This window comes from Hemiscyllium ocellatum, chromosome 31 (genome assembly GCF_020745735.1).
Source record: "Hemiscyllium ocellatum isolate sHemOce1 chromosome 31, sHemOce1.pat.X.cur, whole genome shotgun sequence".
Classification (NCBI taxonomy): Eukaryota; Metazoa; Chordata; class Chondrichthyes; order Orectolobiformes; family Hemiscylliidae; genus Hemiscyllium; species Hemiscyllium ocellatum.
This window is the reverse complement of record NC_083431.1, coordinates 35,391,716-35,418,582: the sequence shown is the minus strand read 5'-3', so window position 1 is coordinate 35,418,582 and position 26,867 is coordinate 35,391,716. Positions and strand designations below refer to the sequence as shown.

The 26,867-nt window shown below is 42.4% G+C and overlaps 1 protein-coding gene across 1 annotated transcript in view; it reads left to right on the top strand.

Annotated features, from left to right (window-relative positions):
* The first annotated feature begins 1,390 nt into the window (after nt 1–1,390).
* Nucleotides 1,391–26,867, top strand: part of LOC132830252 (eosinophil peroxidase-like) — a 94,146-nt gene continuing 68,669 nt past the window's right edge. Inside the window, exon 1 of the mRNA XM_060847789.1 lies at nt 1,391–1,610. Within this exon, the coding sequence (XP_060703772.1) occupies nt 1,391–1,610 (220 nt within the window). The remainder of the gene's footprint in view (nt 1,611–26,867) is intronic.

Genomic DNA, 26,867 nt, shown 5'->3' with positions numbered 1-26,867 from the left:
ACCTGGATTGGAGAGTACTACCTATAAGGAGAGGTTGGACAAACTTGGAATGGCTTCACTCGAGCATCAGAGGTGGAGTAGTGCAACCTATTAGGAGTATTTAACAAATTATGGTGAAAATAGATAGGGTGGATAGTTAGTCTTTTTCCTAGTGTGGAAATGTCAAATACTGTAAGGGATTGGTTCAAGGTGAGGGGGGAAAATGTAAAGGTTATGTGTGAAACAAGTCTTTTCATACAGAAGGTGGTATGTGATTGTAACAAGGTCAGCCAGGTGGCCCCCATAGAAAATGAGTTCCCTGACTGGAACAAATTAACATCCAAGGAGCAGGAGAATCGACGTTTCGGGGCTTATGCCCGAAATGTTGATTCTCCTGCTCCTTTGATGCAGCCTGACCTGCTGACACATTTTTCAGCTCTGATCTCCAGCATTTACAGTCCTTACTTTCTCCTGGAACAAATTAACAGGCTCAATCAGGGAACCCTCTCTGACAGATATAAATAGAATTATCACAGGTTCTGTTCATTCACAGCTGGCTGCGAGGGAGCTGGATCAGTGTCAAGGACTCGCCACATAAAAATAAAGGGTGACTTGGTGAACAGGATACCGGCCTTTGGAATTAGTTCAGGGGCGATGGGAGGAAAAAATGCTCCTGAAGAAATTCACTCATGACAGTTGTTCTGGAGTTGGGCAATCATTTGTGGCATCAAGCTGTATTCAGGAAGTTTGATTTGTTCAATCTTGCCATTGAATACTGGGCCTAGTATGTGGACAGAATGCATTATTCTTCTAGGCAAATGACATTGGGGCAGATGAAAAGCAATGAATAATTCTCCTGATAGCTTGCAGAACCACAGGTTTTCAGTTATTCGGAAGCTAACTTTTCCTGAGGCACTGATATTAAACATTTCAAGAATTGATGGATTTAGTTATGGAATATTATCACCCCAAGCCTTGTCTAATTCTGAGATGCTATTGGTTTTACTTTGCAATTCAAGAACTGGAGGGAATCCATATTGGAATTTTTGACAAGGTTAAGCTGACTGGCTGGGGGATCCAAGATGGCAGCGATCTAGGAGATCATATTGCTGGGCTCTGCACTGCAACATTGGCAGGACATAGCTGGAGCCCATCCCGGTCAAGTCATTGTGAGAAATAAAACATTAAAAAAGTGACAGAACTTAAAGACTTCACTTAATTTTGTTTTTGCTGCAGGAGAATGCTAAAGAAAGGAGGGAGTTCACCTGAGGAGGGGGGCCACAGCTCAATCCACTAGGACGGTGGGCTTGCTTACTCACCAGGCCTTGGTTGAGGACCTGCCATATTTCGCGAGGTCCTGGGAAAACAAATCAAAGACGAAATCAAGGACAAGCTGGCCCCCATCTCTTCTATGCTGCAAAAGCATGAAGAGCAGCTGGAAGACCTGGGGAAAAGAACCGATGAGCTTGAACGCCAAGTCACAGGGGTGGGAGCTGAGGCTGATTCATCCATGAGTCAGATTGAAGTCCTGGAGATACAGATCTGTGGCTTAATGGATCTGGTGGATGATCTTGAGAACAGGGGCAGAAAGAAGAATCTTCAGGTTGTTGGCCTGCCCGGTAGGACAGAAAGTAAGTGGCCAGAGGAAGTTTTTCAGAAGTGGTGACCAAAATCTCTTAGCTTGAATGCTGAAAAGGGAAGGATAAAGATTGAGAGAGCCCAATGGGTCGCGGCATGGAGGCCAGGTATGGACCAACGTCCTCACCCTGTCCTGGTACGGTTCCATCCCTATTAAGACAAGCAGAGAGTCACAGAAGCTTTCAGAGCCCAAGGGAAGGATCCGAGGACATTGGTGTGCGAGGCCTTCAGAGTTTTGTTCTTTCAATACTTTTTAGTGGTGGTGTGTGATTGGAAAAGGAAATCCTACGACAGCATCAAGAAGAGATTGAGAGAGCTTGGGATCCAATACTCTCTGAGATATCCAGTGGTGCTTCTGATTAACAGAATGGACCTGTACATTTATTCAGCTCACCAGAGAAAGCGAGAAAGTTTGTGGACACATTAACTTAAACTGGATGATTGAATAGGTACAAATAATAAAGTTGTTTGGGTTTGTCTTTCTTTAGAGAGGACTTGGTGGAGTCCCTTCTTTTTCTTCTTTGTTGGTCATAAGTTGGGTTACATTGTGCTCGGGATGGATAGGACATTCACCTTTAACTTCCAGGTTAAGTTATACCAGGGGATGCATGATGTACTTACTTGTGTATATTACTAATCTTTTTGTTTGCTACATTATTCTGCATTGCCCATGTTTGTGGTCCGACCTTAGCTAGGAGCAGTTAAGAGAGTGGTTGGGATGGCTAGTATGGTTTTGAGATGTGTGGGTGCCCCCATGAAATGGGGGGGGGGGAGTGTAAATTCCTCCAATCAGTGCCTCTGGTGCTCTTTTGCTTTTTCGTTTTTGATGGACATAGTTTTTGTCAGTTTTGTTGGTTTATTGGTTGTAGCTGTTTTAGTCTATGTAGTATTTAGGTTTTGTGGATTTTCTTTTACTGCAGCAATTCATAATTCTATTCTTCCTCTCGAAAGTCTAAATGTTGCTATAGAATGTTATGGCTAGGGATGTGTTTAAGTGGTGTACCTGGTCAAGAGGAAGAAGATACTTTCCAGGGAAAGGATGGATGTTGCCTGATTGTAAGAGACACACCTAGATGATGCAGAACGTTTGAAACTGCAACAGAATGGGTATGATGGGGTTTATTTCTCATCTTTCAATACTAGGAGTAGGGGAGTGGGCCATACTGGTTATGAAGAATATTCTGGTTAAGTTATTAGGGTGTAAAGACATGCAAGGGGGATTCATAATCCTTAAAGTCATGATAAATGGGGAAGAATACAGGATCTTAAATGTTTATTATCCCCTGACACACCCCCTCAAATTCCTGGTAGACTCACTTTCTAAATCGGTTAGTTTTGCATCTCAGCATATTATCATGGGGGGGGATTTTAATTGTCAAATGGATCCACCGTAGGCAGATTGTCCAAAGGCCACCCAATACCTTCTTCATGATCTAAGTAATTAAGGGATTTTTATGTTGAACTAGGGCTGGTAGACGTTGGGAGTCACTTTCACTCTACCAGCATGGATTTTACGTTTTTCTCCAATCCGCATAAATATCATACCAGGACTGATCTCTTTTTGACAGCACATTTGGGCTTGGTGGTGTCATGTACAATTGGCAATATCATTGTTTCTGATCATGCTCCAGTGTACCTAAAGGTCAAGAGTAAGGACACTATGGTAGATTCGAGGCACTGGTGACTAGACCCCTTCATCCTTAAGGCAGCAAATCTACTGAATACTTCTCCACTGAATTAGGCATTAATTCAGCTCGGCTGGTAAACCATCCATTGTATTGGAAACTGCTAAAGCCTTTGCTAGGGGGTTAGTTATTTCCTACTCTATCAGTAAGAAATGATAGAAGGGTGAGCAGCAACGCTTGCTTGAAACATGACTGAATGCAGCCGACAAGGCATACTTTGACATCCCTTGCTGGCTAAATTACAGAGGAGCACAGCGCTCTGGTCCACACTGAACTCCATGCTCACACAGACAGCTAAGATGGAGCTTATTTTGCAAAACAAAGGTTGTTTGAGCATGTAGACAAACTAAGCATGTACTTAGTGTATATTGCCAGGAAAAGAAGTGCTCCCCAAGCCAGCGCCTCCATCAGGGAAGATACTGGAAATTTCACCTGTGATTCTAAAAGCATTAACGTGGCATTTTGAAAGTTTTACTCCAAACTGTACCTATCTGAAAGTTGTGAGGATGGGCGGGCCAGGATGCAGCTTTTTTCAAGAATTTGGATCTCCCGGGTGTGACCCCCAAACAAGAATCTCTCCTTAATTCCCCACTTCAGTGCAAGGGGTGAAGGAGGTTGAGGGACAGCTCCAAAATGGAAAGGCACCTGGTCCTGATGGACTTCCCACTGAGTTTATAAGGAATTTATACACATACTGTCAGGACCGATGCTCAGTATGTTTAACAATTCACACAGTCGTAGCCTCCTCCCGTCATCTTTAAAGGAGGCAAACATCTCTCTTATCTTTAAAAAGGGAATGCCCCGGAGGATTGTGCTTCCTATAGGCCCATCTCACTTCTGAATGTCGACTTCAAAATCCTATCAAAGACCCTTGCATTAAAACTAGAAACTGTGTTGTCTTCCATGAGGATCAGATGGGTTTTGTAAAACTTCACCGATCGTCTAATAATGTCAGGAAGTTACTTCATATGGTCCATATATGTCAACAATGATCAGTACGGTGCTTAGTGATCTCTCTAGATGCAGAGAAGGCATTTGACTGGGTTGAGTGGCCATATCATTTTTATGCTTTAAAAGTGGTTTGGCTTGGGTAAGGTCTTTATCAGATGGGTAAAGGTTCTTTTTAGTGACCCTGTTGCCGCAGTTCTCACCAATGGGGCAGTTGACAAGGCTGTACCCTGCCACTGTTGCTTTTCACATTGGTGATTGAACCATTGGCAGAGGCAATAGGCAGGGATCACAATATATCTGCTCCAGAAGTGTGGATAAAGTCACAGAAGATTGCATTGTATGCAGATGATGTTCTTGTCTCTTTATCAAACCCAACAGTTTCTGTACCTCAACTGATATAATGCATCAATTCGTTTGGCAGCTTTTAGGGTTCCATCAACTTTACTAAATCAGAGGCCATACCCATGGGTGGTCTCCTGAAAATGCCTGGTCCTGAGGACGAATCTCAATTTCCCTTTAAATGGTCACTGGAGGGTCTTCTCCACTTAAGTATATTCATTACTCCCATCTTTGGTCAGCTATTTAAAACCAATATTGCCCATTTATTCGATAGAAACAAGCAAGACTTTCGCAGATGGGAGATGCTTCTGAACTCTTGGTTAGGTCAGATAGTCCTCATTAAAATGAAAATTCTCCCCCACCTGTTGTATTTTATACTAAATGTTTCCTTTGATCTTTACGAACCAAACATTCGGGAGACTGAACAGTTGGTTTAGTTTTTTCATCTGGTGTTGCAGACGACCCTTTATTAAATTCACTAAAATACAGCCACCCCACAGACTGGAAGGAGTGGACCTCCCAGATATTAAAAATGATCAATAAGCTTTTGCTGTCTTAGGTGAATGACTAGGCCCGGGGGTTCCTCTATCACTATGGTTAGACATAGAGGCATCTCAGACAAGATGCCCCCTTACTAGCTTACTGTTCTTGGACAAAATGAGGATAGTTAAGGAATAATCAATAGTTATTAATCCTGTTAACGCATGGAGGGCAATGCATCAGAATGAGGCAATTTTTCCAAAACGTCATTTTTGACACCTGTATGCTGGGTTTTCAACCAGGGATGATGGACTTGGGATTTAATCTATGGGCAGTTAGGGGTGTGTCTTGTCCTGGATGATGTATTCGAGAGGGACATATTGCTGTTGTTTGACCAGTTGGCTTGGAAATACGAGCTGCCCAGTCAGTACCTTTTCTATTTTTTTTTTCAGATCAAAAATTTCGTACAAAAAGAGACCACACTTCCAATTGATTCTTATAGATCTGACATGGAGAAGAGGATGCTCAGAACACACTTTCTGTCAGCAATCTCTATCACCTGTTGGGAGAGGGCTCCTCGGACGAGTCCAAACGGCTCTGTAAGGTTGGGAGAGAGAACTGGACATTGAGATCTCCTCTGAAATGTGGGAGGATATCTGGGAAAATGCATAGAGGATCTCGATTTGCAACAGGACCCATGCCTTGCAACTGAAGATTCTCCACAAAGTCCACTTGGCTCCAGATGCCTCTCAAAATTTAAAGCGGAAGTATCTCCAAATGTAAAATGAATATGTGTATGCTCACTCATTGCCTTTGGTCCTGCCACAGGCGATGGGCATACTGGAGCGCTGTGGTGGGAGAAATAGAGGGTCTTGGGGACAGAGATGGGGATGGACTCGGTATCTCTTTTTCTTGGCCTAATTAATCCACTTCCATTAGACACACACAAAAAAGGCTTTTCAGCATCCTCGCTTTTTGTGCAAGAAAGCACACCCTGTCAGAGTCAGTGTCTGAAAATCCGCGGGATTGTTGGGCTGGTGTAAGCTAGTTATGGAATACATCCCTTTGGACTTTCTTACAAGTATGATACAGCATAAAACTGAGAATTTTTTTAAGACGTGGTGGCCCCTTTTGGACTACTTGGGTACAGATCAGTCTGCCACACCAATAAGTGCCTTTATATCACCATGACAATGCTGTTCCATGAATTAGATATCCAGAGAGGAAGAATTACAAACATGGTCCGTGGCCTTTGCCACCTTACGCGTTATCTTAGTGGGCGGCACGGTGGCACAGTGGTTAGCACTGCTGCCTCACAGTGTCAGAGACCCGGGTTCAATTCCCACCTCAGGCGATTGACTGTGTGGAGTTTGCACGTTCTCCCCATGTCTGCGTGGGTTTCCTCCGGGTGCTCCGGTTTCCTCCCACAGTCCAAAGATGTGTGGGTCAGGTGAATTGGCCATGCTAAATTGCCCATAGTGTTAGGTAAGGGGTAAATGGAGGGGTATGGGTGGATTGCGCTTCGGCGGGTCGGTGTGGACTTGTTGGGCTGAAGGGCCTGTTTCCACACTGTAAGTAATCTAATCTAAAAAAAATATGAATATGTGCAAATTTATAATCTCAACAGTCAAGGGCTATTACTCTCCTTCGCTGAGACAAATGTCATGATTTATTAGTTAGATGTTGGCTATTATTTATTTATTTATGTAATTAGTGGGTTTCTTTGTGCTGTTTTGTATTTGTTTCAATATCCAAAAATATCATTTTTTTCAATATAAATATTTATTCAAAAAAGACGACTGGTAGAAGCACGTGGTATTGGTTTAACCCTTAATGAGATGTTGATAGAGCATTTAGCATGTGGGAATAATGATGTAACTATATAAAAGTGCTTGCATGCTGAAGCCCAACAGGACCTCAACACAGGGACTACAACTGGCTTTATCAATGGAAAATGCAGCAAGTACAGCATTTGAGTTACAGGGTATTCTTATAGAGGTGGACACTCTTGCCAGTCCAACTGAACTTGGGGAACACCACATGAGTGAAGGCAATTGCTTAGCTACAGTCAGAACATATCCCGAACAGAGAAACACAAGGTTAACCCACAACAAAAACCTCAAAACAGAGCCAAGCCTCAGCCAAGCAGTTAAAATTGTTTTCAGGATCCAGGCCAGAAAGCCATTGAAATTGCTGCTGGGACTCAAGACAGCAAAAGAGTTCCACTAGACATAAATTGAGTAAGAGATCTCACCGAGGACAGTGCATATCTTGGAAAGTCCACCTACATCTGGTAAGGAACAGTCAAATTGCTCAGCAACATCCAAATCAGAACCAATCAAAATATGGTTATATGGTGAACACTTCTGATGGAGGTTGATTCCGGTGCAGCTGTTTCGGTCGTCAGAGAACCAGATTTTAACAACATTCGTTCTGGATTCTAACCCTCAAGTTTGCACAAGACCTCAATTAGATTAAGAACCTATACCAGGGAACCTTTACCGATTAAGGGTACAACTTCGGTTCTGGTGTCTTAAGAGGGTCAGCGGGTTCAGTGACTACTGATTGTATTAAAAGGCTGGGGCCCAACCTTGATAAGGTAAAATTGGTTGAGAAAAAAATCACTGAGATTGGCTCAACATTTTTTAATTAGAAAATAGTAGCCTGAATGAAGTCCTAATTAAATACCCAGAAGTGTTTCAGAGTGTTCTAGGGACTATCAAAGGTTCCAACGCCACTTGCATGTTGACCAGGAAGCAATCAGTTGTTTCGGCAAAGCCCCCCATTGCCTTCTGGGCAAAGATTGAACCAGAAATCAGAAGGCTTGAAAGTGAAGGAATCATCAAACCACTCCAATTGGCAGAATAGGCCTGACTGGTCGATTTGTCTTTGTGGGGGCTTCAAACAAATAGTAAAATGTTTTTTGCGGGTGGATAAATACTCAATCTCAAATGGAGGATACATATGAAAAGCTGGTAGGGAGGGCTGTCCTTCACAAAGCTGGACATGAGTCATGTGTATTTGCAATTGTGTTTAGATGAGGATTTACAGAGTAATACAACAATTAGTACCCATCAGGATTTGTACCAATATACAAGACTGCCAATTGTGGTACCATCAGCCTATGCAATTGTTCAGCTGATGATGGAAAATATTTTACAAGGTCTACCCTAGGTCGCTATTTTGTTGATGAGCTAGTAACAGGGAAGACCAATATGGAGCACTCAGAGTGTTTGGACGTGGTCCTCAAATATTTCTCCCAGGCAGGTGTATGCCTAAGAAGTGGAAAATGTGTGTCCCAGACATCCCAAGTGACGTGTATGGGCTACAGAATCAACAAGACTGAGTTACACCCATTGGAAGATAGAGTGAGGGTGATCAAAGGTGCCCCAGCTCCCACATCTGTCCTGAAGTTTGGGTCTTCCCTTGGTCTGATGAACTATTACAGAAAGTTCATATGTAACCTGGCCTCCATCCTGGCACCTTTGCAACTCAATAAAAAAAGGGTCAGCCTTGGAAATAATCACATAGCCAAGTAATAGATTCCAGAGAAGTGAAGAAACAGCTTCATTTGCAGTTGGCACACTATGATCCCAAGCGAGGTCTGGTACTGGGGAGACATGCAATGCCTCCCCGTACAGCATCAGGGTAGTTTTAGCATTTGAGGACATAATGGAGAGGAACGCCCAATAGTATATGCATCTAAAACTTTTGCTAATGCAGGGCGTAAATCTGCCTAGAGAGAAAAGGAAGATTTGGCAGCCATATTTGGAGTTAGGAAGTTCCACTAAGTCAGGATGTTTACAATGTGTAATAATAACAGACCACAAACCCCTGCTAAATCTATTTAAAGAAGACAAGGCAGTGCTGCTGATAGCTTCAGGCTGAATTCAGCAGTGGGCTCTAATATTAAGTTTGCATCATTATAAATTGGAACACTGTCAATTCCAGACACAAGACCCTGCTAAGTGAAAGAGACAATTTACTTTAGGGGCCGAAGTTTGGTCTAGAAAACCACGGAAATAGTCCTTTATGGGTAAGAGGTATGGTCAATGTGGGATCAGGTCCAATTAGGTATAAAGCACAGGTAGGTGCGATGGTCCCAAATAAGCACATGGATCATATGAAATCTGCAAACTCACAAATGGTACAAAACTTGCCTGAGTCTTCAAATGTTTTTGACTGTTCCAGAACCATGGGTTTGCCCTCTCCATCAAGCATTGGAGAAATGTCAGAATCTAAGATGGGTACAGCAGATGTCACCACCTCAATGCCTTTGTTGCCTGAAGAGGAGAATGAGTTTCTTTCAACTTGCTCCAGGCACAATTGGTGAGCTACTGTGCATTCCACACAGCCTGTAGCAGAGGCAAAGTTGGAGAAACCTGATTCAGCCCCAGGTAGAGCTACAAAGAAAAGGACTGGCCTGTGTCCTCAGACCCAGAGAGGGAGGGATGTAGTGAATGTAATGAGGTCAGTCCGGTGGACCTCTGTATATGAGTTCCTAAAGTGGACTGTTAATCTGGTCCAATCAGAGAGCCTGGCTGACCAATATAAACAGGAGTGTTCCCTTTTTGATTTTCTTAAAAACCTCCTCCTCTGTTTTTGGTTGCACTTCAGTCCCACGCTCCTGATCTTCGGGCACCCGGTGCGGAGGAGGGAGGGCAGGTCTGAAGACCTCCTCGTGGGTCTACTCCTGGGCCTGGCCAAACTGGCCATAAACAGGTCCAGGCAGCGGGCCGTGGAGGGGGTCGTTAGGGCCGACTGCCTGCCCCTCTTCTGCGGTTACGTTAGGGCCCGGGTGTCCTTGGAGAAGGAGCACGTGGTGTCCACCAACACCCTGGAGTTGTTCAGGGAGAGGTGGGCGCCGCATGGAGTGGAGTGCATCATTTCCCCCTCCAACTCTATTTTGATTTAGTCCCTGCCCTCCCCTTCACTGTTTGTTCACACAGTATTGCCCTTTGATGTGAAGGACACTGCTTGTCACAGGCCACTCGGGTGTTTTCCTACTTTTCCTCGTGGTGGAAATTGAATAAAGATTTGTACACCTTGTCTCTCACTGTGTCTCACAGCTGCACACACACACCATGGGTGCTGGGGATAAAAATAATAAGCACTACCACAGTTAGGCATTAGTGTGGGGGTTAATAAAAAAACGAAAAAAGAAAAAAAAGTAAAAAAAGAACAGGAGGGTGATCACGCAGCATTGATGTGAAGGGCACTGCTTGTCACTGGCCACTTTGGTGTTTCCTTTCTTCCTGGTGGTGGAAATTGAGTAAAGATTTGTAAACCTTGTGGCTTTCACTGTGTCTCACACCTGCACAAAAAAAAAGAAAAAAAAGGTAAAAAAAGAACAGGAATGTCAGACACCCTGTTTATTCTGAGAGCTAACCCTAAGGGAACTTGATCAGTGTCAAGGATTCTCTGTGTGTAAATAAAAGATGCCTTGGTGGTGGTATACAGCCTCTCTGAAAAAAAAACAGGAGTGTTCACACAGCATTGCCCTTTGATGTGAAGGGCTCTGCTTGTCACTGCCCACTCGGGTGTTTTTCCTATTTTCCTGGTGGTGGAAATTGAATAAAGATTTGTACACCTTGTCTCTCACTGTGTCTCATACCTGCACACACACACCATGGGTGCTAGGGATAAAAATAATAAGCACTACCGCAGTTAGGCGGTAGTGTGGGGGGTTAAAGAAAAAAAAAGAAAAAAAGAAAAAAAAAGAAGAAAAAATAGAACAGGAATGTAGCATTGTCCTCTGATGTGAAGGGCACTGCTTGTTAAAAAAAAAGAAAAAATAAAAATAAATAAACAGGAGTGTTCACACAGCATTGCCCTTTGAAGTGAAGGGCTCTGCTTGTCACAGGTCACTTGGGTGTTTTCCTATTTTCCTGGTGGTGGAAATTGAATAAAGATTTGTACACTTTGTGTCTTTCACGGTGTCTCACACCTACACACACACACACCATGGGTGCTGGGGAAAAAATAAGCACTACCACAGTTAGGCGGTAGTGTGGGAGGTAAAGAATAAAAAAGAAAAAAAGAACAAATAAGAAGAAAAAAATTTATAACCAGGAAAAATAGAATAAACAGGAGTTCCCCTTTGATGTAAAGGGTACTGCTTGTCACAGGCCACTCGGGTGTTTCCTTTCTTCCTGATGGTGGAAATTAAATAAAGATTTGTGCACTTTGTGTCTCTTACTGCGTCTCACACCTGCACATACACACCATGGGTGCTGGGGAAAAATAAGCTCTACCGCAGTTAGGCGATAGTGTGGGGGATAATAAAAAAAATTTTAAAAAGAAAAAAAAAAGGTATTTTGAAAATAAAAGCAAAAAAAAGAAACAGGAGTGTTAGAGGCTCTGTTTGCTCTGACAGCTCACTCCGCGGAAGCTGGGTTAGTGTCAAGGACTTTCTATGTGTAAACAAAGGATGGCTTGGTGATGGGATACTGGCCTGTGTGACGGGATTTCAGGTGATAGGTGTCTGGATCATGCTGCCAGGAGCAGGGGTAGAAGCTGATACAATAGCAACATTCAAAGGCATTGAGACAGACACATGAGCAGGCAGGGAATAGAAGGATATGGGCCATTTGCAGGCAGATGGGATTAGTTTAGAATAGCATCATGGTCGGCAGGGACATGGTGATCTAAAGGGCTTGTTCCGGCACTGTACTGATCTATATTCGGTGTTCTATATCCTTTGGAAACACAACCTAAAATTAAAATGAATACACTTAAAACAAACACATCTGTTCCATGAAACACACCACAATGATTGAACCTTTCATTTGTTCTTGTCCAGATAGTGATTCCTTGTTGTGAGTTGATGGGCTCAAAAGTGCCTAACATCATACCCACAGTGAATATCAATATAGCTTAACTCAGAGACATGTGCATAATATTGCACCTTTTAGCACTTCAGGATTCTCCAAAGCAATTCATGCTTTTGAAGAGACAAAAACATTGCAGGTGCTGCATTCCAACATTGCAGGAGACTGGAACAAAACAGCAAGCAAGGCAGCATCAGGAGATGGAGAAATCAATGTTTCAGGTGTAACCCTTCTTCAGGACTGGGGGTGGGTTTAGGGGGAGCTGCAGATAAAGGGGGTGGTGGGGGCAGAGTGGTGAAGTGGGGATAGGTGAAACCAGGTAGAGGGTATGACCTGATTGGTCAATGGGAGGTATGAATCCAGTGGGTGACAGGGAGGAGTGGAAGGGTGGGGGAAGAGCTGGGAATGTGTTGGGTGATGGGAAAGGAGGGTATTTGAAATTGGAGAACACAATGTTGACTCCTCTGGGCTGTAGGCTGCCAAGGTGGAAGATGAGGTGTTCTTCCTCCAATTTGCAGCTTGGTTCGTTGTGGCAATGAAGGAGGCTAAGGATGGTGATGTTGGAAAGGGAGTCGGAAGGGGAATTAAAATGGTGAGTGACTGGAAGGTCCGGTGAGGATTTGAAGTGCAGTCATGGTTGTAGTGTAAGAAATAAAAGATCTAAATTGGTAATACCAAGGTTCCAACCCAGGTATGTGATAACGACCACCTAATCTATTTTACAGTGATGGTTTTGGAAGAATAAACAGACTTCAAGGAGAAGTCTCCCTTTCTCCTGCATACTAGTGCTGTGTGATTAATTGCATTCTCCACAGAGAGCAGATGAACTTCAGTTTCACATTTCATGACAAAGACTGCATCCTCCAATTTTGCACAGACTCTAGCTGCTGCACTGGAATGTTAGCCTACTTTTTTTTTTACCCAGTTCTCTAGAATGGCCCTTGAAGTCGGAACGACCACCACCAAAAGCCAGTGCTCATAAACCCATAATTTGATCAGATGTCCAGTCTGTTAATTTCATTGCTCAAATCCCAGAATAAAAGAACCTAATATTGAAAAAACAAAGATTGTATGCAAACACCATACAAATACTCAGCAAATTAGTGTGGACTCATAGACAAGACATGGACCCAAATGCAATGAATGCATTTCACAGGAACAGAGACAAAAGAAGAGTTATACAGTTTTTAAATCTGTTAAAGCAAAACTACTCAACAAAATTCAAAAAGTCAAAACAAGTGAAAAGATCATAAACTTAAAGCTCTTGCAGCAATAAAGAAACTCTATTGGTTTGTTACTGAATCCTGTTTCCTCACCCTAAATGCAATCTCTGATATTTGTCTGCTGGAAATACTCGAAAAGCCCCTTTTTGCTCTCAAGTTTCAAGGTCAGTATTTTTTGTAGAAACTTTAAACCCTCCTGAATATGATGCTGGTTGGTCAACTATCTTATCAGGTAATCTCTCAACCCGTTTTTACAATGTTTCAATTTTGACCTATTACTGCTTATTTGTGTTTTTTTTAATCCATAGAAATAGTACTAGCCATGGATTGCATCTGATTCACTTTGTTCTAACAAGATTATAGCCAGATAAATTGCTATGTCTGATATGTAACACCTTGGCCACATCATTTGCCACAGAACATAGAACATTATAGTGCAGTACAGACCCTTTGGCCCTTGATGTTGCACCGGCCTGTGAAACCAATCTGAAGCTCATCTAGTCTACACTATTCCATTTTCATCCATATGTTTATCCAATGACCATTTAAATGCCCTTAAAGTTGGCAAGTCTAATACTGTTGCAGGCAGGTCATCCCATGCCCCTACTACTTTGAGTAAAGAACCTACTTGTGACATATATCCTATATCAATCACCACACAATTTAAATCTATGTCCCTTCATGCTAGCCATCACCATCTGAGAATAAAGGCTCTCACTGTCCACTCTACCTAATCCTCTGATCATCTTGTATGTCTCCATTAAGTCACTTCTCAATCATCTTCTCTCTAACACAAATAGCCTCGAATCCCTCAACATTTCCTCAAAAGACCATCCCTCCATACCAGGCAACATCTTGGTAAATCTCCTCTGCACCCTTTCCAATGCTCCACATCCTTCCTATTATGTGCAACCAGAACTATACACAATACTCCAAGTGTGGCTGCACCAGTTTTGTACAGCTGCAGCATGATCTCATGGCTCCAAAACTCAATCACTCTACCAATAAAAGCTAATACATCCTACGCTTTCTTAACAACCCCATCAACCTGGGTGGCAACTTTTAGGAATCTATGTACATAGTTGCACACAGGACTAAATGGCATAGCTCAACAATTCACAATTTTTCTCAATAGAAAACATATTGTCTTTCACCTACATTGTATCAAACAACTCTTCTCCCTGCATCAGAATAAAAGCTTCTCATTCTCTGAAAATAATCAATGTTTAATTCTCATTGCCTGGAATCCATTGATTCACTGGCTGAGACACAGCTTAAGCCAGGTTCCTCGAGCTCACTGTACCCCTGTTTTCTGTTGAATATCTGATTTCTCTGTGCATGCTAACTCTCTGATCATCTTTAATTGCAACTCTGCCATTAATAACAACATATTGTACCCTGGAGTTGTTCAGGGAGAAGTGGGCACCGCGGGGAGTGGAGTGCATCATTTCCCCCTCCAACTCTATTTTGATTTAGTCCCTGCCCTTCCCTTCACTGTTTGATCACACAGCATTGCCCTTTGATGTGAAGGGCACTGCTTGTCACAGGCCACTCAGGTGTTTCCTTTCTTCCTGGTGGTGGAAATTAAATAAAGATTTGTGCACTTTGTGTCTCTCTCTGTGTCTCACAACTGCACACATACACCATGGGTGCTGGGGAAAAGATAAGGACTACCGCTTAAGAAAAAAAAGAAAAACAAAAGAAAAAATAACAACATATTGTTTATGGAATCGGTACTTTATGAAAGAGACTCCACTTTTCACAATTGCAGTTTCTGCTGCAAATCAGCAGACATTACAACAACAGACAGCAAACAGCTTAGAGAAAATTCCCATTAATGTTTCATTCTCATCTATAGAAGAAAATTTTTAAAATTACCAACTTGGCAAATTGCTTAATAAATTTACTGATATTTTAACAAGAAAGCTGAATCTCATGTCCTATTATTTTGGAATGCTAGTGTGAGGACTCAGAGGATATCATTACTTCTACACCCAACAACAATTACCAGAGTTTGCTGACCAGTCACTAGGTGTGACACTGAAACCACACCCGACGTTCAGTGCAAGAATAGCAATTCTAAAGGTATGAGGAGCAGCAAGTCACTCATACCGCTAATGAGATCAGAGTCAAAATAGTAGAGTGCAAGAAACTCAAACAGATTCAAGTACATAATTTTACAGGGTCAAAAAGTGTGGTGCTGGAAAAGCACAGCCAGTCAGACAGTATCCAAGGAGCAGGAGAATTGATGTTTCGAGGCTAAGCTCTTCATCAGGAATGTTGGGGAGAGGTGTGGGGTGCAAGGGTGCTGAGAGATAAATGGGGGAGAATGAGGCTGGGAGGAAGGTCGCTGGGATTGCGATAGGTAGATGAAGGTGGGGATGATGGTGATAGGTCTAAGTGGAGTGTAGAGCGAATAGGTGGGAAGGAAGATGGACAAGGCAGAAGATGATGCACCTTGGGACCCTCCAACCACATGGGAACAATGTCGATTTCACCAGTTTCCTCATCTCCCCTCTCCCCACCTTTTCCCAGATCCAACCGTCCAACTCGGCAGCGCCTTCTTGAACTGTCCTACCTGTCCATTTTCCTTCCCATTTATTTGCTCCACCCTATCACCACCACCCCCCCCCATCTTCATCTACCTATTGCATTCCCATCTATCTTCCCTCTAGCCCCATCTCCCTCCCATTTATCTCTCAGCCCTCTTGTGTGCCCTCTAATATTCCTGATGAAGAGCTTATGCTTGGAACATTGAATCTCCTGCTCCTCGGATGCTGCCTGATCTGCTGAGCTTTTCCAATGCCACACGTTTTGACTGTATTTGTATAGCAAGTCCAGTTCAGTTTCTGGTCAATGATGAACTCTGGTTAATGTTTATGGTGAGGGTTTCATTAATGGCACTGAATTTAAGGGACAGTGGTGCGATTGTGTCTCATTGGAGATGATCACTACGTGACATGTATGTGGTGCAACTGGTTCTTGCCACTTCTGAGCTCAATCCTGGATATTGACCAGGTCTTGTTGCATTTGCACATGGACTGCTTCAGTATCTGAGGAGTCAAGAATGGTACAGAACATTGGGCAAACATCAATAAACATCCCCATATCATTAAGGATGGGAATATTTGTGGCTCCTCCTTCTCCTCCTCCATCAAGTTATTTGATTGTCCACTACTATTCTCAGCTGGATGTTGCAGGACTGCACAGCATATGATCCATTGGTTGTGGGATCAATTAACTCTACTTGAAATACAAGAAATCCTGTTTTGTAGCTTAACCAGGTTGAAATTTCATATCTGGGTACACCTGATGCTGTCCATGGCATACCCTCCTGCACTCTTTATTGAACCAGAGTTAATCCCCTGGCTTCATGGTAATGGTAGAATGGGGGATATACAGTTTGCAGATTGTAGTGGAGTACAATTCTGTTCCTGCTGATGGCCACAGTGTCTCATGGATGCCCAGTCTTGAGTTGCTAGATTCGTTTGAAGTCTGTCCCATTCAGCATAATGGGCCACACAACATTATGTAAAGTCTTATCAATGTAAAACAATATATCAGACATGTCTGATAGGCAGGTGGTGAGGAAATCTCCAGAGTGTCTTACACTCACAAACTATTTTTTTGGCCCTGGAAAACAAAGAGGGTGATGGTTCCTCTGTGGAGGCCAGCCAGAGCCAAGGTCATGTCACAATGGATAGTCCTGTTGCTTGACTGGGTAGAAGTGGGCAAGTGGTTGTGGAGACCAAGAAATGTGAAAGGGCCTTCATGACTGGGGACTGGACATGCCTTTTTGTAGCTGTAGATGTGACCCCAAGATGGTATATTGTTTCCTGGGTGACAAGATCAGGAATGTTAAGGAACAGCTGTACAGCACCCTGTAGGGGAAGATAAAAAGACAGCAGATCTGATCCAGAAGACCAAAAGACCATAAGACATAGGAGTGGAAGTAAGGCCATTCGACCCATCGAGTCCACTCCGCCATTCAAATCATGGCTGATGGGCATTTCAACTCCATTTACCCGCATTCTCCCCGTAGTCCTTAATTTCTTGTGACATCAAGAATTTATCAATCACTGCCTTGAAGACATTTAGTGTCCCGGCCTTCACTGCGCTCTGCAACAATGAATTCCACAGGCTCACCACTGTCTGGCTGAAGAAATGTCTCCGCATTTCTGTTCTGAATTTACCCCTTCTAATTGTACGGCTGTGTCCACGGGTCCTAGTCTCCTCACCTCACGGCAACAAGTTCTTAGCGTCCACTCTTTCCAAGCCATGTGTAATCTTGTAAGTTTCTATTAGATCTCCCCTTAATCTTCTAAACTCCAATGAATACAATCCCAGGATCCTCAGCCGTTCCTTATATGTTAGACCTACCATTCCAGGGATCATCCATGTGAATCTCCGCTGGACATGCTCCAGTGCCAGTATGTCCTTCCTGAGGTATGGGGACCAAAACTGGACACAGTACTCCAAATGGGAGCTAACCAGAGCTTTATAAAGTCTCAGTAGCACAACGTTGCTTTTATATTCCAACCCTCTTGAGATAAATGACAACATGGCATTCGCTTTCTTAATCATGGACTCAACCTGCATGTTTACCTTTAGAGAATCCTCGATGAGCACTCTCAGATCCCTTTGTACTTTGGCTTTATGAATTTTCTCACCGTTTAGAAAGTAGTCTATGCTTTTATTCTTTTTTCCAAAATGCAAGACCTCACATTTGCTCACATTGAATTCCATCAGCCATTTCCTGGACCACTCTCCCAAACTGTCTAGATCCTTCTGTAGCCTCCCCACTTCCTCAGTACTACCTGCCTGTCCACCTAACTTTGTATCATCGGCAAACTTCGCTAGAATGCCCCAGTCCCTTCATCCAGATCCAGTTGCGGCCCCAACACTGAACCCTGTGGGACACCGCTTGTCACCGGCTGCCAATCTGAAAAAGAACCTTTTATCCCAACTCTCTGCCTTCTGTCAGACAGCCAATCCTCAATCCATACCAGGATTGATCCATCTCTGACATTATTTGTCAAGATAGGAAAAATGGTACTGGGATATCAATAAACATATGAAGGCCCAAATTCACATGTAGCATTATTCTAAAGTAAATGTTGAAGATTTGAAACACACCACTGAAGAAAGGCAACTGGACTCAGAACATTAACTCTGTTTCACCCTCTACAGATGTTGCCAGGCCAGCTGAGTTTCTCCAACAATTTCTGTTTTTGTTTAAGACTTAGAGGTCAGTCAATACTAGCTACTTGGCAGAAGTGGGTACTGCAGATGTGGAGGTTAGAGTCAAGATTAGCATGGTGCTGGGAAAGCACAGCAGGTCAGGCAGCATCCGAGAAGCAGGAAAATTGACATTTCGGGCAAGAGTCCTTCATCAGGAATTTTAGCTACTCCCCCAGCATTGGACAAAATGCAAAATGGATGGGAAAACAAGCATTGTAATTTTTCTCTTGTCCCACATCCGAGGTGAAGTCAAATCCAGGCATTTCTGATCTGCGGTGGATGAGAAATAAGCCAGGTAAACCACTCTGTCAATGATAGCGATAGTAAAAAAAGCAAGAGGTGTAAAACGTGTAAATTAATGCGTGAAAGGGAGACAATGGGTCCTCTCGCCTAAGAGCACATTAATCAAGATAAATGCATACAGCATTAATCCATCCCACATCTTACAGAGTCGTAGAGATCTATTGCATGGAAAAAGGCCCTTCAACTCATCACATATGTGTCAGTTAGAAACACCCACTAACAATTCTAATACCATTTTCCAGCACTTGGCTCAGAGCCTTTAATGCCTTGGCATTGCAAATACACATCTAAATACTTCTTAAAATTTATGAGGGTTTCTGCCTCCACCATCCTTATAGCAGTAAGTTCCAGATGCCCACCACCCTCTGGGTGACAAAACCTTTCCTCATATCTCCTCTAAACCTTCTGCCCCTTACCTCAGGCTTTATTACGAAAGAGACTAACCGCTGGAATCACAACATTAAACAAATCAGGTAGGAAAAATACTACAAAGGGTAAAGAGATGAACATACCGTGTCTATGTTTGCAAAAATAAGCTCTTGATCAAAGATAAAAGGGCACATACCTTTTTGTGGAAGCAGTTTGAGGTGTGTGGCCGTATATTTTTGACAGTAATGCTAATTTTGACTGTCACACTCTAAAAGCTAGTCAATTAGTCACGGAGATATTTAACCTTTCAGAAAGAATGTGAAGTAATTTCTCAACAAAGAAAATAAATCTCTTTTTGAGCACATTCCAATTCTCCTGGAAATTTGAGGCTGTTTTCTGATTGTAACCCAAAGATTTTGCACCTGTATAATATAGAAGGCTTAGAGATAAACACAAGGTAGTCCACAGAAAATGTTGATACTTAGTACTTTTTCAAGCTGAGTTAATGCCCAATGCTGATCATGCCTTAGGTACCTGTCTTGCTTTCAGACTACACTGACACTAAGTCTCAATGCCAACCAGTGCAACTATGCGATGAGGTCAGTAACTCCTTCCGGTGCAATAGCCATAGCTACAAGCATACCTGCAGATCTCTACAGAAATGTAATATCGAGGTACCATTTAATTCAAATAAACTTGTAGATTACCATCCAGGCTCCATTTACAGATGCCTGTCTGTCTCAATCCATCCACACATATAAAACCATTATAAGACATAAGGATTAGGAGCAGATTAGGTCATTCAGCCCACTGAATCTGCTTCACCATTCAATGAGATCATAGCTGACCTGAGAATCCTCAACTCCATATCCTTACCTTTTCCCTATAATCCTTCATTCCCTTACTGACCAAAGATTAGTCTATCTCGATGGTAAAGACTTCCACAGATACACAGGCTCCTGAGAGAAGAAATTCCCCCTCATCTATCTGGTGACCTGTTATTCTGACATCATGCTGTCTGGTCCTAGACTCTTCCACAAGGGGCAACAACTTTCTCCATTGGTCATGTGAGTTCCCGAAGAATTTGATATGTTTCAATAAGGTTCCCTGTTATTCTTCGATATTGCAAGAAGTACAGGTCCAATCTACACAGGCTGACATCACATACCCTTCCCTAGCACCTAATGAACTTGGATGTTTCACGGATAAGGCGCTCCAAATATCTCTGTTTTGTATATTTCTGCAGTCGTTCAACATTTAATTTACTCAGCTCCTGTACACTTCCTGCCAAAGTGCATGACCTCACATTTCCCCACAGTACATTCTGTCTGCTAATTTTTGAACTACTCACTTAACCTATCCATATCCATCCATTTGTATAATCCTCACTATTTGTCTTTTTCCCCTTTTTTGTGTTAGTTCTGAAGAAAGGTCACTGAACCCGAAACATTAACTCTGTTTTTCTTCACAGATGCTGCCAGACTTGCTGAGCTTTTCCAGCTTCTTCTGTTTTGGTTCATGATTTCCAGCATCCACAGTTCGTTCAGTTTTTATTTAGGTAAGGCAGATGAACCCAGTTGAAAACATGGGATTGGGATTTCATGACTATTACAGAAACGTGCCACAGGGAAAGGCAGGATAGACAGCTTAATGTTCTAGAGTATCAACACTATATGTAGGATAGAAAAGGTGCAAGAGAGGAAGGGGAGTGGAGTTTTTTGTTAGGGATAACATGTACTTAAGGAGGATACTCCTGGGAATATGCCGAGTGAAGTTGGGTGGAACTGAGAACTAAGGAAATTATTGGGATCATACTAAAGGACCCCAACAGTCATACAGTTATAGAGTCATATAGTATGGAAACAGACCCTTTGGTCCAACTCATCCATGCTGACCAGGTTTCCCAAACTAAACTAGTTCCATTTGCCCACTTTTTGGTCCATATCCCTCTAAACCTTTCCTATTCACTTCCATCAATGTTGATTTCTCTCCACAGATGCTGCCAGACCTGCTGAGTTTTTCCAACAATCTCTGCTCTTGCTTCTGATTTACAGTATGTGCAGTTCTTTTATTTTGAAATGTTGGCATTTATTTTAAAGAGAACAGAGTATGAAAATCGGGAAGTCTTGCGAGAACTATGCAAGGCATAGGTTTACCACAGTTGGAATACTGCAATCAGTTTTGGTCCCCTATCCACAGAATGTTATACTGGCATTGAAGGCTATCCAGAGAAGGCTCACTACATTGATCTTAGGTATGGAAGGTGTTTTCTTAGGAGAAGAGGTCAAGCTGGTTGTATCTGTACTTATTGGCATTTAAAACCAAAACATGGAGCAGAAGCTTCTTGATTGAATAACCCTTGACTGGGCAGCTCGATGACTCAGCGGTTAGCACCAGGGATCCGGGTTCAATTCCACCTTTGGGTGACTGTCTGTGTAGAGTTCGCATGTTCTCCTCATGTCTGTGTGGGTTTCCACTGGGTGCACTGGTTTCCTCCCACAGTCCAAATATATGCAGGTGAAATGGATTGGCCATGCTAAATTATCCATAATGTTCAGTGTTGTGTCGGTTGGGTGCATTGGCCATTGGAGATGGGGGGTTGGGTCTGGATGGGGTGCTTTTTGGAGAGTCAGTGTGGACATGTTGGGTCGGGTAGCCTGTTTCCCTGTTACATTGTAGGGATTCTATATTAAAAAGATAATCTCCCAAGGGCAGTATATTTATGGGATTCTTTATCACAGAGGGAGATGGAAGGTTGATATATTCAAGGTTGAGATAGACAGATTTTTAATCAGTAAGGGAGCCATTCGGTTATGGGTAAAAGGCAGGAAAGTGACAATGAGGATTATCAGATCAGCCATAATCTTACTGAGTACCAGAGCAGACAGAATGGACTGGATGACCTGCTTCTGAACATGGGTCTTAGTACAGGGCATTGATGAGACTACACCCAATGTATTCAGCAGGAAATTGTAAAGCAAATTAAGAAGGAGATCTCAGTAACCTGTAAGAACAACAAGGTTGTAATGTTTGGGGATTTTAATTTCCCAAACACAGACTGGGACTATCATAGTATTAAGAGTTTGGATGGAGAGGAATTTATTAAATGCGTACAAGAACATTTTCTTGTTCAATATGTGGATGTACCTACTAGGGAAGGAGCAAACAAGCTTTGAGAAGATTTGTAGTTCAGGTTGAGGTTCTGGATGTAGGTTTGTTCGCTGAGCTGGCAGGTTCATTTTCAGATGTTTCATCACCAAACTATGTAAAACCTTCAGTGAGCCTCTAGACGAAGCATTGATGATGATTCCTGTTTTCTATTAATATGTTTGGGTTCTTTGGGTTGGTGATGTCATTTCCGGTGGTGATGTCATTTCCTGCAGTGATGTCATTTCCTGTTGATTTTCTCAGGGATGGTAAATGGGTTCCAACTCAATGTGTTTGTTGATAGAGTTCCATTTGAACTGCCATGCTTCTAGGAATTCTCGTGCATGTCTCTGTTTGGCTTATCCTAGGATGTATGTGTTGTCCCAGTCAAAGTAGTGTCCTTCCTTATCTGTATGTAAGGATACGAGTGAGACAGGATCATGTCATTTTGTGGCTAGTTGATATTCATGTATCCTGGTGGTTAGTTTTCTGCCTGTTTGTCCAATGTAGTGTTTGTTATAGTTCTTGCATCGTATTTTGTAAATAACATTAGTTTTGCTTGTTGTCTTTCAAGTTCATTAGCTGCTGTTTTCGTGTGTTGGTGAGTTTGTGGGCTTTCATGATGCCAAGGGGTCTGAGTAGTCTGGCAGTCATTTCCAAGATGTCTTTGATGTAGGGGAGAGTGGCTAAGGTTTCTGGATATCCTTTGTCTACTTGTTTGGGTTTGTTGCCGAGAAATTGGCAGACTCATTCTTTTTGAATACACTGTATAGGTGATTTTCCTGTACACTATATTAGACAAACAGGCATAAAACTAGCCACCAGAATACATGAACATCAACTAGCCACAAAATGACATGAAATTCTCTCACTAGTATCCTTACATATAGATAAGGAAGGACACCATCTCGACTGAGACAACACAGCCATCCTAGGACAAGCCAAAATGAGACATGCATGAGAATTCCTAGAAGCATGGTAGTTCAACTGGAACTCTATCAACAAACACATTGAGTTGGACCCTATTTACCAACCCCTGAGAAAAAGAACAGGAAACGACATGACCATCGGAAATGACATCACCACAGGAAGTGACATCACCAACCCAAAGAAACCCAAACATATAAACAGAAAGCAGGTATCATCAGTAGTGCTTCATCCGGAGGCTCACTGAAGAGGTTACCTAGTATGGTGACAAAATGTCTGAATATAAACCTTCCAGCTCAGCGAGGAGACCTACATCCAGAAGGAGCAAAGATTGACCTTCCCTTGGGAAATAAGGCAGGGCAAGCATCTGAAGTGTTTGTGTGGGAGCACTTTGTCCATATTACAGAGGAAGAGGTACCAGATAGCTTAAAACAGATAAAGATGAATAAATCCCTGGGATCTAATCAGGATATCCAAAAATGTTATGGGAAGCTAGGGAAGTGATTGCTGGGTCCCTTGCTGAGATATTTCTATCATCGGTAGTCATGGGTGCGGTGACAGACTGGAAGTTGGCTAACATGGTGCCACTATTTAAGAAAGGTGACAAAGGAAAAGCCAACAAACTATAGACTGGTGATCCTGATATTGGTGATGAGTAGATTGTTGGAGGGATTCTGAGAGACAGGATTTACTCATATTTGGAAAAGCAAGGGCTGGTTTGGGATAGTCAACATGGCTTTGTGTGTGGAAATCCTGTCTCACCAGGTTGATTGGATTTTTTGAAGAAGTCATATAGAAGAGTGATGAAGACAGAGTGGTGGACATGTCTATATGGACTTCAACAAGGCATTTGACAATGTTCCACATGGTAGACTATGTGGAAGGTTAGATCAATGGAATCCAGAAAGACCTAGCCATTTGGATAAAAAATTGACTTGCAAGTCAGAGGCAGAGGATGATGGTGGAGGGTTGTTTTTCAGATTGGAGCCCTGTGATCACCAATGTGTTGCAAGAATTGGTGTATGGTCCACTGCATTTGTCATTTATGCCAATGATTTGGATGTGAATATAGGAAGTATGGTTAATGCATGACACCAAAACTGTCAGTGTAGTGGATAGTGAAGAAGGTAAAACAGGACCGAGATCAGATGGGGTGAGGAATGGCAGATAGAGTTCAATTTAGATAAATAGAAGGTGTTGCATTTTAGTAAGGCAAATCAGGGCAGGATGTATACATTTTAAGGTAGGATCTTGGGGAGTGTTGCTGAACAAGGAGACCTTGGGACACAGTTCATTGTTCCTTGAATGTGGAGCTGCAGATTGACAGGGTAAAGAAGAATGCATTTGGTACACTTGTTTTTATTTGTCAGTACATCAATATAGGAGTTAAGATGTCATGTTGCAACTGTACAAAATATAGGTTTGCCCAATATGGGAATGCTGGGTTGAATTCTGGTATCCCTGCTACAGGAAAGATGTTGTGAAACTTGAAAGGGTTTGGAAAAGATTTACAAAGATGTTGCCACAATTTGAGGGTTTCAGCTAGAGGGAGGGACTGAACAGGCTGTGGCTATTTTCCTTGGAGCATCGGAGGCTGAGGGATGACCCTCAAAAGTTTATAAAATCATGAGGGGCATGGATAGTGTGAGTAGCCAAGGTTTTTAGCCCAGCTTAGGAGAGTTCAAAACTAGAGGGTATAGGTTTAAGAGGGGAAAGATTTAAAACGGACACAAAGGGCAACTTTTTCACGCAGAGGGTAGTACGTGTATGGAATGAGCTGCCAGAGGAAATGGTGGAGGCTGGTACATTTACAACATTTAAAAAGCATCTGGATGGGTACATGAATAGGAAGAGTTTATACGGATATGAGCCAAATGCTGGTAAATGGAACAAGGTTAATTTCGAATATCTGGTCAGCATGAATGAGTTGGATCAAAGGGGCTGATTTTGTGCCATGACTGTATGACTCGAATTAGCAAAGCCACATTTATTGTTTAGCCCAAGATACCCTTTAACCTGAAAGAATTGTAAAACTAATCACTTTGCCAGAGTTACTTCAATGAGTCATTGTGGGGTTGGAGTCACATATAGATTGAAGGAGGCAGTTTAAATAGATTCTTTTTGAAAAATGTTACATGATCTTTTAATAACTAAAAAACATTGATCTGGAGCTTATTGGAAGACAAAGTAAGAACTTACATTCTGTTGTACTTTTCGCAATCGCATGATGTTCCAAATTTTTCACAGCCAGTGGAGTACTACTGAATTTTTAAACTACAGATGATAGCAATTCAGCTTGTCATGTCTGTTCTGACTCTCTGGAGGAATAACTCAACTAGTTTTCACTCCCTTATTCTTTCACTGCAGCCCTTCAAAGTTTCTCTCATTAGATTTTTGTCCAATTACCTTTTGGGAAACAAGATTGAATCTGCCTCCACCACACTCAGGCAGTGCACACACTGTATAAACAAGGTTTCCTCACGTTATCTTTGGTTATTTTGCTAATCACCTTAAATCAGTGTCTTTTGATTGTTGTCAATAGGAACTGTTTCTTCTGAACTATTTCATCGAGAATTCTCATGATTTCAGATGTTTTTAACAAGTTCTCTCTTTTCTGGAGAAAAAAAAATCCCAGCTTGTTGACGCAGCATGAGTCAATAATGACACCATAAAACACAGGAGCAGAAATTAGGTCAGTCAACCATTGAGTCTGCTTCACCATTCAATCATGGCTGATAAGTTTCTCAATCCCATTCTCCTACTTTCACCCTGTAACCCTTGATACCCTCGACAACCAAGAAACCTATCTATCTCTGTCTTAAATACACTCAATGACCTGGTCTCCACAGCCTTCTGTGACAATGAATTCCACAGGTTCACAGCTCTCTGCCTGAAGAAGTTTCTCCTTATTTCCATTCTAAAAGGTCTTCCCTTTACTCTAAGGCTGTGCCCTCGGGTCCTGGTCTCTCCTACCAATGGAAACATCTTCCCAACATCCACTCTGTCCAGGTGTGGTTTAGTGGTTAGCAGTGCTGCCACACAGCACCAGGGACCCAGGCCCTGGGTGATTGCTTGGGTGGAGTTTACAAGTGTTACTCATGTCTGTGTGAGTTTTGACCGAGTGCTCAGATTTACTCTCAGTCCAGTGCAGATTTGGTGAATTAGCCATGCTAAATACGGGGATAGGGTTGGAGGCTGGGTCTGGCTGGGATGCTGTTTGGAGGGCCTTTGCAGACTGGGTGGGCTGAATAGCCTCTTTCTGCGCTGTTGGGATTCTATGGTTCTTCAATCAGTCCATGTACCTGAAGTCCCTCATCAGTGTTATCATTCTCTCAATCCTTTCTGATCTCTCTTAGTCCTTCATAACCTTCCCAAAGCATTGAGTCTAATTTAACACAGTACTTAATTTGAAGTTGAAACAGTGTACTGTGAAGTTTCATTACAATTTCCTTGTTCTTATGCTTGTGTGCTTCTATTAACAACCTCATGATACTATGTCTTTTTAGCAACATTTTTAAACCTGTCCTGCCATCTCCTACAACTTGAGCGCATCTATTCCCAAATCTTTATTCCTGAACACCTTTTAACTTATGTTATTTCTTTATTGTTCCAACCAAAATGCATCAGCACAATTTATCGCCTTATTTTGTAATTGTTACCCAATCCACCAGTCTGTCCATAGCACATGAAGTCTATCATTATCTTCCTTGCACTTTATAACAGTTATCAGATTTGTGTAATCTACAAATGTTGAA